Source organism: Hermetia illucens, chromosome 2, assembly GCF_905115235.1.
Source record: "Hermetia illucens chromosome 2, iHerIll2.2.curated.20191125, whole genome shotgun sequence".
Classification (NCBI taxonomy): Eukaryota; Metazoa; Arthropoda; class Insecta; order Diptera; family Stratiomyidae; genus Hermetia; species Hermetia illucens.
Window position 1 is genome coordinate 163,106,988 of NC_051850.1, and position 20,756 is coordinate 163,127,743.

General features: G+C 38.7%; 1 protein-coding gene across 8 annotated transcripts in view; it reads right to left on the bottom strand.

Annotated features, from left to right (window-relative positions):
• The window catches only part of LOC119647941 (LIM domain-binding protein 3), a 69,156-nt gene that overhangs the window by 36,030 nt on the left and 12,370 nt on the right, over positions 1-20,756 (bottom strand). For 7 of the 8 annotated variants that reach the window (XM_038049292.1, XM_038049294.1, XM_038049296.1 and 4 more), the window contains exons 2-4: positions 1,421-1,569; positions 1,242-1,352; positions 947-1,166 (exon numbers count right to left, since the gene is read on the bottom strand). In XM_038049292.1, coding sequence (XP_037905220.1) covers positions 947-1,166; positions 1,242-1,352; positions 1,421-1,569 — 480 coding nt within the window. Of the gene's footprint in view, positions 1-946; positions 1,167-1,241; positions 1,353-1,420; positions 1,570-20,756 lie in introns of those variants that run through there. The other variant, XM_038049300.1, reaches the window with a different exon arrangement.

The window sequence follows — 20,756 nt, forward strand, 5'->3', positions numbered from 1 at the left end:
TTTTGTTTATTTGAACATTTCTATAACAGCATTTTGGGAAGAATGTCACCCTTATGCTTTTTCTCCAAACCTTTTATTCTTTTGCTATTGCCCATATTTATTTTAGAAGGACTCCTTGTGATTCCTACTATCTTAAATTGTTTTTAGTTTCATTTTATTTTTCATAATAATTTTGGATATTTTTTTTGTCTGAATTAATTGCTTTGATTACTTTTTAGCAAATTTTTTTCATAATTTATTTATTCGAGCTCAAGTTCCCTTTAATCTGAATTTTGGGGGTTGTTTTATTATTTGTTGGTTTGGTTTATTTGAAGGCGCTCCCCTATATAATCAGGACTACAAATATTAAAGCGAAGAGGGAACTCTAGAATCATCGTCTTATTTTCAGCTAATACTAATACGCAGTATCTAGGTACTGAGATATTTAGCTCTAAGTGCTCAAGTCGATTATTTTTTTCTTTTTCGTTTTGTCGGCCCCATGATTACATTTTTACCTCAGTTTTGATTGACGCGTTGGGCAGAACACCTACTATTTTGTTGAATGATGGGTGGTGGATAGACAATGTCCTGCCCATTCAACAGGCATTTGCAAAGTGAAGTATACAGGGAGTTTGAAAATTACTGGTCAAGCTGTATTTCCGGCTATTTCTCATAAAATTCTATGCAAAGAGTATTAAGTAATTCTTTTGATTTCGTAACCTTCTAGCTGGCACAGGTATTTTAATTTCTGGAAAAAAACTCTTTACAAATTTAAAAGCGTGATAACTCGAAAACTACGAAACTCAAAATATTGGAACAAACGTTGTATTGTAGCTAAGATATTACTCTAAAATTAAAAGGTTTATCTGCAAAAAACTGCACCAGTAGGGGTCCTTGGTCTATTAGAAAATATAGTGGGTTTCTGGCTCATCTCGAAGACGAAATATAGGGACACTCAATTCCTTACCTGTTTTACAATAGCAGCAGTTTCTTCCTGAACTTCTTGTTGATGATCTCTTGTTGGCATTGGACTGAATCTGGATGATGCAGACGAATCTGGTCTTGCTGGAGGAACATACCCTCCAGATTCATTAAGTTTCGGGAATACTGTGTGCGGTAGCGTGTCGACTGGAGCCGCCATAGCTGTTTCATAGTGACCTGGTCCTGGTAAGAAAGGTGACGGTGCTCTAAGAAAAATTGCAATAATAACGTATTATGTATGTATATTTGTAAGTAATATAAGATTATAAATACTAATTTACCTGTGAGGTTGATCAGGATTCAAACAGTTGACAGGACTCACTGGTGGTATAGTCGATGAACATCTCGATGATTCGTTACTAAGGCCTTGTGTAAGTGCAATTTTATTGTCTCTGAGTAATGTAAACAGTAAAAATTGTAAGATGATTTCTGTGAAATTGGAGGGAGAACTATTTCGTACCTATGTACAACTAATTTGATTTCATTTCCAGCTGTTCTAAACAACATTTGGGCGTCCTCATGCCGCAAATCTCTGGCGTCATACTCTTTGATTTTGGAGATGATATCACCTCTGAGCAAAGAGCCATAGGCTGGGCTGCCGCATTGCACCTGTATTGATTGTATATATACATTACATTAGTTATCCAACAACTTATATATAAAATAGGTTAGTTTAAATCAGTTTTTTTAAATGATTATATGTATGAGGTCTATCCTTAAGACACTGTGAATTCAGTACTAGACAACGTTTTAAAATTATGCTGGGATGTTGATATTTAACAAATATGTTTTCTTTTAGTGCCAGTCAGTTCCCTTTAATCGGAATATGCCATATGCCAAGTCTAGACAATGTATGTATATAATTTTTGCTATTTCGAAAATATCTATCTCAGAACCCAATTAGTTGATTTTTTGGGGAACTTTGGTATAGTTCTTCTGGTGAAGACTATCATTTGCGGGGTGTTGATTTCAATGCTTTAACAAGAGGGATTTCGGATGAATATTCGAGTCAAATGAAACAATTTTCAGAAGCGGTACAAGTTGAACAAATAAGTATTTCTAAGCGTTTATATACCAAGACTTGGCTATGAAGAAAATGAGCGTCATACGAATATAAGGAAAAAGACACGATAATATAAAAAACTACTTAGCATAGAAGCAAAAATGTGAAAAATGATCTCATAGAGATTGCAAAGTGGTTTTCATCCCGATTTAGAAATTATTGGAAATGATGGGCTGGGGGAATTATTCATCCCTCTGTTGTGTTCATTACATTCGATGTACTATAGACTTTTCGAACAGCGCTTCAATTTTTACGAAGATGTAATGGACTGCCCTTAAGGCTTAAGGCTGAGAACTTCCACTGTGATATCCAAAATTTGGTACAAAGATGGATAGAAGTTATAGCAATTGATCCCTGACGCTTTGGTTGGTAAGTTTACATATTTTCCAGTTTAGAATAATAATAATAATTTCGGAAAAAAGGCTTTTCATATATAGTTCAAAAAAAGAACGTCCTCAAAGTTTTTGAAGATGAACGAATGTAATTTTAATGATTATATTATACCATATTTACATTATATATGAATTTGCAGCATTTTTTACGTAGAATAAGAGGTATTATTTCAATTTTTGAAAGAGAATGTCATAAAGTAACAATTTTGTCCTTTTCTATTTTTCTCATTTTTTTTTTTTTTTTTGAGCGAATAAAAAGGTGCTCAAAGTAATTTTGTTAGTTTATCGTTGATTTATCGTATTGTTAGAAAACAATTATCTGAGGTGCTGAAGCACCTTATCATTAAGGCTGTACAAAATGCTCAAGTTGAGATTAGTTGCCAAGGAATTCGGCGTTTCGCGGTTCGATTCAGTGGCACGAACTGCGTTGCAATAAAGAATGGTAGCGGACGTCCGAGGAAATCGACTGAGGCTCACAGCTCGAATGACGAGGGGTTGGCTGGCCAACGATTGCATGAACATCTGTCGGGAAATCGGAAACTTATCGCTTCAGTTATGAAATGTTTTGTATATTTCTTATATAAATATATTTAAGTGGCCATTTGCCCCATTTGTATTTAGTTGGTAATGTTTATGCATTTCGTTTGTCAAACAGTGGTTGAAGAGACGACGCGGTGAGATTAATTATAGTCTCACCCAGTTTCTCACGGGGCACGGAGGATATCGCCAATACCTGCACAGGTTTAAAGTGGACACCTCACCCGACTGTCCAAATTTCGATGGAGTCCCAGACCCAGATCATGTATTCCTCCACTGTTCTAGATTTGTGGAAGAGAGGAGGAATCTAGAGGAGACCCTAGGACAGGTTGTGGTACCAGAAAATCTGGTGCCGAAAATGGTAGTGCTTCAAGAGGATTGGGGTGCGGTCAACTCTATGATCGCTTCTATCCAGAATAAACTGCGAAAAGCGTGGTCACGTACGCCACGTATTGAAGAAAGGTGACGAAGCTAGAGTGAGCTGACTCTGCCCCGTTACGCAATACCTTATGGTGGTTCCCCGGGGCAGGGGGAAGTCAGCGTTGTTTCTAGTGGGTAAAAATCCCAGACACTGGTGTCCCTTGACCAGTGTCTTTTGAAGATTTCCACCTCCTCAGAAAAAAAAGACGGACTGACAAATAGACGGACGGACAGACAGTAAACCGATTTAAATGAGGTTTTATTTTACACAAAACCTTAAAGAGACAACGCACCTTCAATATAGAAAATGCTACAAAACAAAAAAATTTATAGGAAGATTAAAAATACATTCTTTCATTAACAAGAAAACATTTGTAAAACCTTTTCGAGGACACTTTTTTTCCTACACTGCATACACACAGTGTCATTTTTGTAAGAAGGGATTATACTTAATGAGACACAGAGGTCATAAAGGATCTTTTCCTTTTATTATTTTGGACTGTTATTTATTCGCGTGTTTTGAGGAAATTAATCTTTATATTGATCTAAGAGTAATTATGCGGTGTTTCCAGCGATTAATTATTTGAAATAATAAAAAACAAGTTTTTTTTATTCGCTGGTGTTGATATTTTTATTTTTGCGAAAACCGATATTTCGGGAATCACTTGAAAAATCACGAGAAAAAATATCGGAAAAAATGCAATCACAACCGACTCTGTATTACATTATAAATTCCTTCCAGGTTTCATTTCGATGCATCACGTGACATTTCAGCATTTCAGATACATTCCCATTTTACGCTGTCGGAAGCCTTCTCTAACTCAATCGGCCAAAGCATGTATAGTGCGGATATTGACCCCTTACACTACTCCATAATTATCCGAAAGCGCCATTCTTACCGATATAGGAAGATCCAGAACGAAAATTAATTTGTTCAATGTAGATCGAGATTTCCAGGTATTCATTGATGCATTATTTTAGCTATATTCTTTGCGATGACAGTAAGCACACAAATGTCCATCCAGTTCTCGCACTGAAGCCAAGTTTTTTTCGAAATCTTGAAGATCATCCTCACCCTTCCGATCATTGGGAAAAATGGCAAAAATTCAGGATTTAGGTATGGGTGTAAGTAGCAACTTGCAGAGTCCACAGAGGCCGCACGGAAAAGTTCCGAAGGGAGACGTAAAGACCGGCAGTTTTATTCGTGGGAAAGATTATTACACTTTTGTTTAGGGGAACAGTTTTTACGGTAGCTTGCTAAATCATTCACAAGAAGGGAAACTTCACGCAATGATGTATGATTCAAAAGCGTGTGGAAGTGCCCCTTCCATTTCTTTAGCTGCTTAACATCCAGGATGGGAAGCCTACCATTAATATCCTTCACAGGACCATCAAAAAGCTGACGAACACTTGCAAGTTTTTTTGTAATACGGTAGTGAATCTAGATTATTTGCGGCAATTTCTGCTTTCCTGATCAAAGTAATGGTGGAATTCCTTTTGTCACGGTTTAGGCTATATTGCATTTCCTACGTCTTGTCATTGTAACCACCCATTCATTCCAACTAGCAGCCATCAACAGAATTCTTAGCTTCTACCGTTCAATAATCTACCTCTCAGTTTCCGTAGTAAGCCAGGTCTTGTAACGTCCTTTTGGGACGTGGCCGACAGCTTCACCGGCATCAGAGAACGAAGAACTTTTGGTGGTTATCCAATACCCATTATTATCCACGGGTGGGTTGTTTCTGTCGTCCAAGCTGCAAACAAGCCCCTCCACTGATGCACGTCAATTAGGTTGGTTTATAGGGAACCCAATTGGCTTTATGGTAGTTTTCATGCAGACAATATCCAAACAACGAAAGCTCTGAAAATCCACAACTCTCATCGTTGCTGTTACGGTCACCAAGGCCATGCGTTACTATCGCACGCCTTAGCAAAGTTTTGTCAGAACCCACCTTTGGATTCACTTTCTTTCACTATTACTGTATTATCTCTGAAGCCTGTTCTGAACTGCGTGTAATTGTTCATAGAACGCTTTCTTTACCTTTGCTTCGGGAAGTTGCCTTTTCTTCGTGTCTTTTCCACACATTGTACCGACATTCAGCAATAGCGTGATAGTTTCTGGCCATACTACGTCCAACACAAACTTGTGGATTCTGTGTTCTCCTAATTCGACAGTTCATTTACTTCACAAGAGTTTGAAATGGGCTTCGTCGATCATAAGAATATTGTCTCGGAAATCAGGCATGATGTTTTTTCCATATTGTAAACGATGCAGTTTCTCCGTTTGCAATAGTCCCTGAATAAGTTGCATTTTTTATGGGAAGAGATGTTGTGAGTACAGACCCATACTCAAAGAAATTTTTCACTAAACTATGAATTGTTTTGACTAAAGGCGCCATATTTCTTACGATAAGCATTGTGTGCATTGACTGATAGCTAAAATGATCCTTAGGATCGTGCAGATTTCTCAAAATTAGTTGAAAAAGGTCCAGAGTTATTCAGTGTTGAAATACCGAAAGTCTAGGATGCGCACCCTGTATAAGAAGTAGACAGGTGCCTCAAATGACCGTGCAAGCCGTTATGGCCTGCTAAAATGTATAAACAACGTTATATCTTTTTTGTTAGAAATTATTCAAATGCTTTTGAAGGGAGAAAACACTGTACAATTTAAAAAAAAATATATGTCCAACGCTGCCCTAATTTGTTGATCCCTGCTGAATAATAGGAGAGAGTCAAGTCTTCGAATAAAGGTGTGAAATGAGTTGGAACCCTATTTCCATGAATTTTGTGACCACAACTGTTGAGGCGGGAGCTGGTGCGTTGCGGTGATGGAAAAGAACATTTTTGAGGGTCAATCGTGGGCGTTTCATCCACAGTGACGAAACAATACTTAAAAGTCCTGCGGATTCTTCTGGAACAGCTGCAAGCCATTCTTGCAACACTTCACAAGGTTTCGTTTTTATTCAAGCGTGAGGAATCTCGGCACCCATCTTATGGCTAGCTTTTTCACGTCCAAATGTGTATGTAAAATAACATGTACCCGTTCATTCGAGATACTCACAGCACTAGAAATCTCAAACAACTGCAATCTTCTGTCATCCATTACCATATCATGGATTTTATCAATGATTTCTGGAGTAGTAACCTCAACAGGGCATCCTGAAATTTCAGTGTTACTTGTGCTCATATCCCGCCACTCCGAAAATTTTGAATCCACTTATAAACTATTTTTATGGAAGGTGCAGAGTCACCATAATAATCAATGTGTGATTCGCGAATTAAAACGTAATACCATCTCCGTCGCTAGTAGTGAAACTAGTGTAGTAGACCCGTGCACTGAAGAAGGGAACAAGTTGTTCCCGAAATATCGATATTTGCTTAATAAAATAATCCCTACTAGCGACGGAGACGGTGTTACGTTTTAGTCACCATAATGTTTATCTGACTTCTCTTTAGTCTCTTGAGGCGTATCACCACACGCACGTTTCGTCCATTTTTTGAAAATCACTCGACTTCCTCGATTCAAACGAATGTCAAACATAAAGAAATAGACCGATCTGATAGAAACGACTCGTGTGTTCTCCCAAGATATGCAACTTACTAAATATGTCCTCGATACGCGTCAATAGTGTCATCTCTCTGGCTTTGAATCGACTTTTCAAACGACTTGCGATTGGACATCTAGCGACTACAAGTTGTACTGCGTAGCTGCAACTACAATAGTTGCTGTCAATTTAACCGTGTAGCCACGATTACTTTTCATCCCCTCGCGATTTTTTATTAAGGTTTTGTGTAAAGCAAAACCTTATTAAAATCGATTCAATGTCTATCTGTCTGTCACACGTACTTTCCTCCAAAACGACTAAACTGATCCAAACGAAATTTCGTGGACAGATGGGAACAATGGAATCTATAAATTTAGGTGGAGTTGAAAGGGGGACATGCAAAGAAGGGATTAAAAAAATTTTTTTACCGGATATAGTCGTGTAGGGTATCAAATGAAAGGTCTCCATTTGTACTTTCCGAAACTGATTTTCGTATTGGCGTGATTTGCAAAGTGCGTGAGTAAATTCATCCTAGGACTTCCAGCAGGAGCACCAACATAGAAAACAATATTTCGTATATACGTGTTAAATTTTATGGAAATCTAGCCATTAACGCCAAAGTTATAGCAGTTCAAACTTAGCAATTTCGCATGAATTAACTGCTTCCAAAGCCATGCAAATAAGATGCTGACGTCATAATTAACGAGAATAATCGACATTCGAGTGAAATATTAAAATTCCGTTCAAGAAGAATCTAATTCTCCCCGGCCTTTTTTTATATTTGATGTAGGTTACATTCTTGGCATTTGGTAACAATATTACACTCAGAGTGGGAAGTGTATGAGGTTGACTATTATTAATACAGGGGTTTCCATGATTTTCCAAATGATTTATTTAAAACGCTTTCTAAAAAATAGAGGGCAAATGAATTTTTAGCTATGTGACACCGAGCTGTCGCGCACAAGCGGGGTCGGCTCGTCGTGATCGGTTTCGTAATTTTATTTTATCAAATGCCTGATCAGGATGTAATGGCGAGGCCTTTAAATCCCCATCCAGCGTATCAAGCCACCGTTTTCTCGGCCGACTTTTTGGTTGCTTACCATTCACTTTAATGTTCAGTTCAATATTGGTAAGGGAATTCTCTTCAGCGTGAATTACGTGAACACACCATCGAAAACGCCTCTTTCGCAGTTTTCCATGATCGGTGCAAAACCATATCGATCGCGGATATTCTCATTTCAGACGTGTCACGCCACCAGTGCAATGCAACATCTTCGTCCCCATTACCACAAGACGCCGTTCATTGTCTTTTATAATCGGCCAACACTCAGAACTATAGAGAGCGTCAGACGGACGACATTGCGGTAAATTTTAGATTTGGGACGTATGCTGATACGTCGATCACAAAGAACACCAGTTGTGGAATGCCACCTCATCCAGATTTTGTTAATGCGTGAAGCAAGTTGCGAGTTCTGGCAATGGCAGTGACCTGCCCCTCCAGATATTTAAATCGCTCAGTTCTGGCAGTGGCAGTAACCTGCCCAGGACTGAGCGATTTAAATATCTGGGGTCAATGCTATCAGCCAATGGAGAACTACGTTATGCTCCTCACATAGGGAAACACAAAACCTTTTATACCTGAAGCGTCAAGCTTCCGGTTTTCCGACTTATTCTAATTGTAAGCAGAGACAGAGCGAGGAAGAGTCTTCCTGAAGCAAAAACAGATACTTATGATATTATTATATTGAAACTTTAAACATTATTATCTAAAAGTAAAAAGCTACATTCTAAGGATTTCTGTCTACAACTTTGTTGCGGAGATACACCTAAGGATTTTGCTTAATGAAATTATTTTTCGGGGTAAAAACTCTTCATAATCTTCCTCAGCCTTGCCACGTTCAGAAGCATCAATTGCGTCATTTTACCCTGCCAAGTGCCTCCTTTGAAGTAATCTTTCTCATCCATCATCGTTATTTTCAAAACACTCAATTTTGACCACCTAATAAAACGTTCAAAGTGCAATAACTTTGAACAACTCAAATAAAATATTTTTGTTTACCAAAAGTTGTCCTTCAAGTTCCTCCCCCTGGAACTGTTGACTTCAAAGGAGAAGTCAATTCTATTTGGCTGACTTCTTAGCGATTATGGACCTATACTCTCAGAAATTGAATAGACTGTTGATCAATGAGGGCAATTCTCCTTATACTTGGAGAGTATAGATATAGGTGAATAATTTATCGGACCATTTCCAGTGGAGATTTGTTTGATAAAGTTTTAATTCAACTAAGCTCAAACTGATCAAATTTATGTACCAGATAGTTCAGTTCTCTGACCTAGAGAAGAGCGGGAAATATTTTTCAAATCCGTTCAGCAATATTTCAGATTGAACTTCCTTTGCAGAAAGTTAAATTTACTGTTCTATATTTATAAAATCTTTTTTTATTTCTTATTAGCTGCTATCAAAATTAAAGGGCACGCGCTGAATTATTACTTTTCCTCACGTCACAATGCAAAATAAATTTCCAGACAACAGCTCAAGCGTCTTCTCATTTTGAATAACGAAAATATTCTTGAGGCTGGCATGTTGTCGTAGATGATTCTAACAGGGACGGGCGGGTGCGACAGATCTTAATTTAGCTACCACCTTGAATGATGCCACTGAAAGTTTGCTGAGAATCATATGGTGGCTGCCATGCTGGCACCTGTTCACACTTATTTGATATTAGCCCTCGTGCTGAAAACTGAAATGTTGTGTATGGAAACGCAACCTGCTAACCATGTTCCATCGACATATCTAATGTATCGTTAAATTTAGCTGCCCGTAATTGTGTCAAAAGATTTTAAGGCGGAATATGTTGCAAGGAATCATATCGGAAAATTAAACTTTCCGGAGCTATGCCCAGGAGTAATTGAATGTGTTCAGGCAACATGTACATATGCTTGTTCACGGAACACCAACTTTGTGATTGATTATTTTTAGGATCAATGTGTAACCCAACATAGCAAGTGATTATGAAATCTTCAAATCCTCACATTTTGCAATATAATCATGTATCCACATGAATAGATGTTTTGAAAGCTTCAAGTGTTGTTGGCACTGAAACTATGAGATTCAGATGACGAGGGGACTTGTTTGCAGAATCTTTATGAAATCTTGCTCTTTCGTCGCAAATAATTTTTGTACTCGAACCCAAACATACACATATTAATTCGAAATGTGTTGAGTTTGGTCACAAAATTTATTGTAAAATCATTGCTCCTTGAGTAAGCTCGATCGTAAATATTTTTATTATCGATAATTTCAAAAATTGAGACTGAACTTTTGCAGTTTGTGTAAGGAGGAATTTCAAAAAATGATATGAGTCCGTTAAGAATTACGATTGTGCTATGTGCTAATCGACACCCTGTCCCAATCTAAGGCTGATGTAACAGCGTTGAGAGAGATACGCTGGACAGAGACCGGTTCTGGAGAAGCCATTACACCATATATTATAGCGGCCATTCAGTAGACCATGCGCTGGAGTAGTTTTCTTAGTCAGCCAAAAAATGAAATCTGCTGTTATCGGCTTTGAAAATATAAGCGAAAGGCTATGCACCTTACGCTTGTGAGGCTAATTTAGAAATAATAACCTCATAAACGTTCACGTCCCTACAGAGGGGACTGGAGTCGGAGAAGGATACCTTCTACGAGGCAGCTGAGCCCGAGCCTCGAAGCCTATCCCAAGTATGATATCAAAATCATATTTGGGGATTTTATAATAATACTCAAGTATTGACGGAGCTCGTATTCAGGCTATATGTCGGCTCCCATGACCTACGTAAGGATATCAATGATAACGGACTGCGAATTATTCAGTTAGCGGTATTGAACGAAATGGTTGTTGACTGTACCTGGTTTGCGTGGAATGCGGTCCGCAAACATACGTGCGCCTCTCCAGACGGGACCACTTTCAACCAAATTGACCACGTGCTGATTGAACGCCAGAACATATGGGGAGGGGCAATATAGACTCGGATCACTATCTCGTTGAGCTCCATCAAGTGCAGAAGCGACTTCACAGATAGAAAAAGGAAGCTTGGGGAAATCAACAGATCTGCGAACTCGAAAAGCGCAGTCGCGGAAGTTTCACCAAGAAGTCAGAAGGATGAAGCCTTATACACCGCGATCCTCATCCTGCCGAGACAAAGAGGGAAAACTGATTTTCCACAGAATGGGCATATTGGAGCGATGGGTTGAGTATTTTGTTAACACCACCAAACATAAAAGAAATAGTCCATCCAATCCATCGGGTTAAAAACCATAAGTCGCCAGGAAGCGATAGAGTTACAGCCGAATTGGTTAAATATGGAGGCGATAAACTACACCATGCGATCCATCAACTGATTCTCAAGGTGTGGGATAGCGAATCAATGCCTGACAACTGGCAATGAGGCATTATCTGTCTCATACATAAAAAGGGAGATATCACACAGTGCAGCAATTATAATTATCACGTTGCTGAGTACGCTATCTTGCTAGGTCGGGTAGCCCTATACGACACCATTGGCCCATACCAAAGGGGCTTCACTCCAGGCAAATCAACAATAGATTAGATTTTCTCTCTGCGACTTTAAAACCGCCTGTGGTAGCATAGCCAGGGTAAAACTGTACACTGCCATGGAAAAATTCGGAATTCCAACAAAATTGACAAGACTGCCTAGGCTTACTCTGATCAATGTGCAAGGCCAGATAATAGCAACAGTATCAGTTTCGTGACTGTGCGTCCTCTTAAACCTGGCAGTATATGGTGGTAATGTCAGCGCCAGAAACCAAAGAACATACGAAGAATCACAACCAATAACAGCTATGACGATGGAATCTACGCACGCCAATAGGCTGCAAACATAGCCTATTTTAGCTTACAAAAACGGTTTCGTTCGAAACGTCTCACCATAGGGTCAAAACTTGTACAGTAGGTAGAAGACAATGATCTTGCCCGTCCTTATGTATTCCTTGGAGACCTGGGTTCTTAGCAAGAAAAATTGCGAACACTTGGCCGCGTTCGTCAGAAAAATCCTCCGAAGAACTGATGGCCCCCTAAATGAGGATGGACAATTGCGTAGCCTACATAACGACGAAATCTATCAGCGAACCATGAACGTCAGGTTGTGGATAAAATTCGGCCAAACAGGTTGCGGTGGCGGGTCACCTAATCCTTATTGTTGAGGATGATCCTGCCCAGAAAGTCTATAAGGGCAATATCTATGGTACAAGAAGAAGACTAGGCAAACCCTGCCTGAAATGGAGCGATGGCATAGGTCAGGGCGACAGACAGCTTTTAGGGATATCGAATTAATGGATCTCGGCCCAAAACTGGGATGTCTGGAGTTCCTTACTAAGGCATGCCTAGACTGAACATCGGTTGTTTCGCCGTTGATGCTGACGATGATATATAATGTAGGGCTGTGAGTTCAGTAGATATGTGAATGACGCTTATTTTGAGAACGCGTGCACATTACGAGCTTCTGAAATCATTTTTCTAAAGTCGGTTTTCTCGAACCTACGTTCTTGAGATTTACATGATTGTAAACGGATTTGGGGGGGGGGGGGGATTTGAGGGATTTTTGTACACATGTGAAGTTATATTCTTCACCAGAATTATGAGTTTTCATTTAAAAATTAAAAAATCAAAATGGCGCGATTTGTCTTTTTTTCACTCAACATTTTTGATTCTGGTACGGTAAAGGCAGTGAGTCTATTGGGTGCTCATTTTTAACACCGAAAGGAAACTTTTGCATTTGATTCAATCATAATTGGAGTTTAGCGAAAATTCACGAATATAATTCCGTGTTCATCAATTGATTGATTTTTGTTTAATTTGAAGAATTTTACAAGATATATTAATATATTGCAATTACAATTATTCAAATGAGGTTGAAACGGGAGGCCGCTACTTCCCCCACCATTTTCTACGCCCGGGTGGACGGGAGAAGGGAGTGGCAGCTGGTTTTATCAGGGCATCTCTTTCTCCTGCATACTCTCTTTACCTCCTTCCCAGCCGGGAGGGTGATTGACAAACTAAATTTTACAATGTTGATTTTAAAATACCTTCCATGTGAAGTACCATAGCTTATAACTGCCTTAATTTTTCCAGCAGCGTCATACTTTTTTAATGAGATGACCGCCATAAGCTACTTTATATAAACTTCCCACCGATCCGAGGATGGGGTGGAAAATTCAGTCCTTACCATAATTACTCGTAAAATTGCTAATAATAATGAATTTGTTCATCATCATCAACGGCGCAACAACCGCTATCCGGTCTAGGCCTGCTTTAGTAAGGAACTCTAGACACTCCGGTTTTGGGCTGAGGTCCATCCATTCGATATCCTTAAAAGCTTTTTGACGTCTGCCTCGTATTCTTTTTCATACTTTGTATTTTCTTAAGCGTTCACTTGGGTGTTGCGTCCGTCACTTCTTGCAGGGTTATGGAGCATTGACCCCCCAAGTTCAACATCGACTGCTTGTGTGATCAGGCTGTCGCTCGGCACTGGGAGGACTATCGTATTAATGGAACGGCAGATACATTGAATAACCTACCTGAGAATGTCAATGAGCATTGGGTCGCCATCAAAAACGCTTTTTTCTTCTGTGCTACGCCGATCGTCGGTCATGTCTCGAAGGCGCATCATGTGATCTGGCTGACTGTGGAATAGGGGAGCGGATTCATAGACGGAAGAGATTGGAGGCTATATTGGCCGCTACGAGTGATGGCGGGCGGGACGCGCTCGAACTCCGGTACCGAGTGATATTCCGAGAATTTCAAAGTATTGCAGTGCACGTCATGAAAAAAAGGAAATTTGTTATTGCGCTTGTCAGGGAAGCGGAAGATGCCGCAGAGCGCATTGATTTTAAAAGTGTGTAAAGCATCGCGAAGGCACTTGCATGTAATCATAAATTTTCCGATGGTCCTGTGAAGATCGTTAACGGCCGACTTCTCTTCCACGACGACGAGCAACTGAAGAGGTGGAAAGAACAACACGGTTCTAATCGGTATCGGTAATACATCCGGGGAGGTTCTCCCTCTTGTGGGTGAAATGGGTAGTCACAGTAACATGTGGATACTGACTGTTCCTATCAATCAATGCACTCAAATAGAGTAAAACCGTTGGGCTTGACGACTCCGCCCCTCAGGAATTCGTGGGAGCAGTTAAAGCGCACTTCAAGTAACCGGTAACGATGACAGCGTAGGTGTCATTGACGCGCTATACCAGTTAAATGGCAACCACTTTTCTGATGGTGTGCAATGTGTTGAATACTTAGGCAGTGAGTTGTCAAATTCAGGGAACTCTTTTTTTCGGATTGGCGGTTTGGTTCAAGGTCTTGTTCCTTCTTCCTGCCCCCAGGCCGGAATATCGGTCGTCACCAACACTTCGCGGTATCCTTTAATGGAGGCTAAAGAAACTAAACGCAGCTTCGAATAACATAGACAAACACCAGGTAGAATATGGGTAAAAAAAAATTAAATTTAAAAAGTTTTTAGCTGAAGAAAATAACCCTGTCGACCGTAGCAAGTTAATAGCAGACCTTTCGCAATCCCTGATTGTCTGCATGTGCCCTACGTCGTATAACTCTTATGCACTCAACCCACACCTAAAATGCCTATATGTGTGTGTCTATCTGCAACACACACTTTTCTCCAAAACGGCTACGCCAATTCAAAAGAAATTTGGTGGACATATGGGAACTATGGAATCCTGCGCATAAAGTGAGTGACATCAATTTACATGGAGTTTAAAGGAGGCACCACATACATCCAAAAGGGGATGTGAAATTCGATTCTACGGAATATAGTCATATGGGAAATCAAACGAAAGGTCTTGATTGGTACTTTACGAAACTTATATTAGTTTAGATTGCAAAATGTCCGAGTAAGGAGCCAAAATGTGCACATTGAAAGTGAAGTAGAACTTATTTTCGGAAAGTACTCAACTTGTGCGTTGGGTAGATGAAAAAGTCATCTAGTTTTTGTAAGTTGTTACTTAGGGTACAATATCAAAGGGGTCTAAAAATTGTTAACCTAAATTTTTGTGCTTCGATGACAACATAAAAGCAAAGGAGAAGCTAGAATTTAGCGGAACGGAAAGCCTCGTATGTAATGAACAAAGTTTAATAAGAAGTATTCCTAAAATTGGCGATGAAAAGAACCCAATTATAAACTTCAAGATCTTCCAGTAAGGTCAAGTATTATAGACAGCGGCATAAGATATATCAATTGAGAAATGGAAATTTATTAAAATTTCTCAAGAAAATAGAAGCTGGCTATATGTACTATATGGTAAACAAAGCTATGTATTTTGAAGACTACAGCTTGAAATAGGTGAACACTTCGCAGACAGATTGTTTTGATATTGACTACGAAAAGGTTGTTTCCTTTCCTAAACAAAAGGCAAAATCTAGTGCTTCGTCAATTGATTAGATGGATTAAATTTGACCTGACAAATTTTCATAAGTAATAACTTTTAATTTTCAAAAAACTCATCTTTTCATCTTTTCCAGTATATTTTGTCGTTGTTATACACATGATGTATGGAACGTCCTGCAAAAGTGTTTCCCGACAAAATCAGCAGATATTTCTGTCCACCCTATATGTACGATCGTATCATAAGGATGTACTGTATACATTAGGCTGTGTAATTTAAACAAACTCAAAGGTATATGAAGTAATTATAAACCGCATTTACCACATGTGCAAAATTGAAAATGTTGGACATTTATAAACAATTCACAATGAGTAATTCATTACTGTATCAACTGTTATGCTTGGGTAATCTATTTTTAAGTCTGCAATATCTTAATGTGATAGATAGCAATAAATAGACTACTACCTGGTCTGAGTGTTCCCTACGAATTTCAATTGAACTTGAAAATATTCAATTGCTTATCGCGATCATTTATATATAGTTTAGATTTTTAGATAATACCCTAATGACGATTAAATTTAGATCAATCTCTACAAAATAATTTACAAAAATTACGTATATATATAGTTTAGTGATCAATGTTCAACTTGATTGAACAAAGAAAATACACATTGTAGATAGATTTCTGTCTGTTGCTAGTCTTCTTTCTATATGCATGTACACATACATAGGAAGTAGCAGTGAATATTTAATCGGTGACGTTGTTTATTCAAAAGTTAGACTTGTAAGTAAATATTTAAGGATAATTTAAAAGAAGGGAGGCAGGCGGCTTGTTTCAATTTTCAAATATCTCTTCTTACAAATGGCGCCCAATGTGGGGACTAACATTTCCTAGATTCAGGCCCCACTTTGGGCGCCATTTTTAATGACATCCTGAATGGCCGGGATATGCCAAAGCAGGGAGGGAACCTCGACAACCGGGTCCGGAGTCTTACGGGTTCATGTGCGTGCTTGAACCGTTACTTTTTTTTTTATTCTGGTTTTTCAGATTTAGCTCGCGTGATGGTCATTCGGTAGTCTCGCGCTGTTTGTGGAATTATCAGGATCCAGACGGAGAGACAAGATAATTTTTTGTAGAATGACACATGAGGGATCGAATTGGTCAAAAACCACCTCCAACCTCCACATTGCCGAGCATGGCTAGCACAGAGACATGCAAGGACGTGTAGACGGAGCATTTCGATGTAACTTCCGTAATTTCGTGCGGACCTTCACGATCAATGTAGCCATCTTTTTAGGTTTTTGAGATAACTCTCCGCCTTTGATAATTTCCGGCCACTTAGAATGGCTTTTGACCATCGCAACCACATTTTGTCATTATAAATAATCCTATTTGGTCATTACATATGGTTCCTTTTTAAATAACCTGAACTATTTAGTGGCCTGCCAATACCTGTTCCATAATTTTTGTCCTTTTTGGTCGTAATAATAATAATCGTTGGTGCAACAATCCATATTGGATCCAGGCCTAAAGATAGCAGTTTGTTCAAAATCACTCAAGTTTCACTACAAAACACAGATTGCTTTTTGTAGTGCTACATAGCATGTCAGAAAGAAAACAAAATTAGGTATGAAACACTGGAAACAATGGACTTGAATTGCAGTTGTAAAAAATCTCCCTTATGGGAGATTTTTGTTATTTACAGGATAAATAATATCATTTCAAATTGGTTAAGGAAGATGCGAGCTATAGGTTCAATTTCATTGATAAGTAACTGTCCAATTTTGTGGAATGGAAGAATTGAAGGAGTCCTGAGTCCTGTGTAATGGATCGGATCAATCGGAGGATGCTGCCTCTCATTTTTTTTTCATGATCCTTTGTTGTTGTTGGACAAAAAAGCAGTTGTTACCAGGTATTGGATGTCCTTTTCAATATATTGAAGAATTTGATATGGCTGCGAATTAGATATATTGGGCGAAGATCACCTGGATTCGGACTAAGCTAGCTGGAACGTATATGATTCAGTCTCTGTTTAAGAGAGCCATAAGTCTCCATCCACTTGATGGCGGATCAGACCAACTTTGGATTGTTTATAGAGGAGCAAGTAGTATTTGGCAAACATCTCTATCATACTTTTCCCAGGGCAAAGGTTGCCATTAACATATGTATGTATCAGACATATTTGATACCATAGAACAGTAGAGGCTTTCATTTGGAAATGCAATTTAAAAGCCACGCCTCAACCCTTAAAGAAAAAGAAATATTACTTAGTTGACTAGTTCAACAAGACCAAGCGAATCTTAATTGGTATCATATCAAACATGGATGGGTTTCAATGTGCAGCAAATGGAATAAGAATCTGATATTTCAATAAGTGCCATTCTTTCACAAGGAAATGTAAAAGAGAAGGTCCTTGACTGCGCAGAGAGAAGAGGAATTGCAAAAAACGTAGTGAACATAAGCCAACTGAAATAGAAAAGTTTACCCTTTTGCCAAATTGTATAGAATAGGTATGGCATTTGACAAACAAAGACAGAAAAATATCTGGATACTAATCTAAGGTAAAAACTGTCGCGATACGAAGCAACGTTTTTAGTTTGAAAATAGTCCTAGCTCAATATCAACAGCAAATCTGTATCAAAATTGTTTACAAAGCTAAGTCTGACCATACACGATCAGTATTTCATCAGTCTGCCATAAGTCAATCTACACTCAAATCCAGCCAGTCAGACCGTCAGTTTGCCATAATTTTGTCGTTCATATTAACGCCAGACTGATGAAATACTGACCGTTTAAGGTCAGCTTAAGATGTGTTCAGCCTAACAAGTTGTGGAGCTGTGCATGCAAACGAGCCAAGTGTACCTTAAATGCACGTTTAATGAGATACGCCAAAGAATAAGAAAATTGTCTAAAATGAGTAAATGCTTTCGAAAGCCAGAGAAAAAAGCCACTAAAAAACGGCCACAGAATCACATGGCGCAGAACAGTTAAGGAGGATTGTAAACTTCAAGTCCTGGATAAAGATGAAATACATTTAAGGGAGCTATTAGCGATAACACGTAGATGTGACGGACACGTTTTGATTCCGTTTAGGGGTAGAGGCGGTCATATAATTTTCAATGCTAAAGTTTTTGCCTAACAGTCTAAAGAAAGAACTTGCAGGGTACGCAGTTACATAACTTTAAACTTTTTACTTTTAAGAAGGAAATGACTTAATGCCAAATCCAAAGCCAATTCGAAAACAAGTCGGAATACCGGAAGCTCGCGCTTCGGATATAAAGGTTTTGTGTTCATCTTATGTAAGAAATTTCAACGCACATTTTTCTATCCGTATATAGCTACAAATCCAACATAATCCTTCATATTTTGCCAAACTACGAGACATACGTACATATTACAGCCATAGATATTACGCTCACCCTAAACAAACAAACTACCTATTTCCGAATACTGTACACATATATGCACGTATATAAATTGATCGTACCCATATTTCCGATGTACTTCTTATATCTATTTGAATTAGGCACTACCCGCAAAGTTCATTAGCACGCATATATTATATACCTACATGCACACATGTCTGGCTGGCAAATAACTAAAAAAACTAAAACAAAATAATTCTCTGGGACCCAATTCATAAGAACTCATTTCGTTGTGGTATTGACGAATTGATATGTGATGATGACGTCATGCAGGTTGTAGAGTGCACGAAATTCACAAAAAATTGTAAAGTTTCACCTCCTATAACTTTGTTAATAATAATTGGATTTTGTTCAAACTTGACCAAATTGTGCATTATGTTCTTCATTCCACGCATGCCAAATTTTGTACTTCTAGGATGAACATAAGGGGGGTGCCGGGTAAATTTCTAAAATGTGGAAATATACTATTATTAACTTTATTTGTACAGATGTCGGAACCGGATATATTTTGAGGCCTAGATTTCGTAGAGATGCGCTACTGTGATTTTTTTCAGATTTTTCGGTTGGATAGGTTCTGAGAACGAAACCTGTTACACTTTTTGGGGGTCATATTTTGAGCGCTCACTCCTCCATGTTTCACCCAATATCAAATATTGCACCAGTTTCGAAAAGTACTAATTGAGACCTTTCATTTGATATCCCACATGGCTACATTCTGTGAAAAAAAAATTTGCACCCTCCATTCACGTGTATGGGGAGCCCCCCTTAAGCTTAACACAAGATGGCGCCACTTATTGCATGTAAAGGGAACACCAGATTACATACTCTCACCAATTTTCGTGACAATCGGTCCAGCCGTTTCCGAATAAATCGGGTGTGACAGACAGACAGACAGACAGACAGACAGACAGACAGACAGACGGACAGACGGACAGACGGACAGACAGACACCGTCTCGATTCTAATAAGGTTTTGTTTCACACAAAACCTTAAAAAGGAGCCGCATATGCAAGGAGATAGTCATGAATTTGAGCCAAAATGTGGAGGAGCCGTGTTATTATTTTCACTAGGTATGTCTAGAATATAATATATATAATACAATTTGCACTCATGTCGTGTTTGGGATTGTATATAAAAGGGACAACTTAGGTGTTTAACTTAAAAGTAGGGTCCGTGGATCACAAGAGAGGAAGGATCAAATTTAACGAATAGTGTAGAGAGTTACCAAATGGGGCAGCTCGATACCATCAGGCTGCTCCGACATTGTTTCAATTTTTCTAGCAGCTTGAACCATTCTGTGGCCTATCTGTACCTATAGCGGTTTGTTCACCGCAACTTAAGTTTTGGTTTGTCCATTTGTCAAAACTCAGATTGATAATAAACAATAAACTGAGTTGATAGTCAAAGTTCCTTAACCTTGACGACAAAACTTCACGTAGATTGCTCTTTAAACTACCACTTTTGACGTTTCTCGTCAGAAAGAAAGGAACATTAAATGTGCAAAACTGGAAACAATGGACTTGAATCTTGATTGGAAAAAAGATCCCTTAGGTGAGATACGCGAGCTTTATAGGTATACCTTCATTTTTATCGATCAATTTGTGGGTTCTGGATTGAGGAAGTTTTGCGTCTGTCTCCATTTGATAAAAGGGGTGACCAAAGTACCTCCCACAATTTTCACCTATGGACCTTATTTTTTTGGCAAGCAATATATTCGACACGAGCGCGAATTATATTGGACATTTTGACCTAAACCGACTGTAGCAAATTTGATTTCGTTTTATATTGAGGGAGTCCTTAGTTCGTATCCACTTGGTGATGAACCGGATCAAGCTGAGGACGTGCATGACCACTTCCGATTATACTGCTTACAGCGCAGTAAATATATACTTTTCCTTGTAAGTATGAGAAACCTGAAACAAAGCCACATAGGGTCTATTGATGATGAAGATGAAGAGTTTTACGGTGCTAATGTTGCAGATCAAATTTGTATGTTTCTTTAATCTTTTT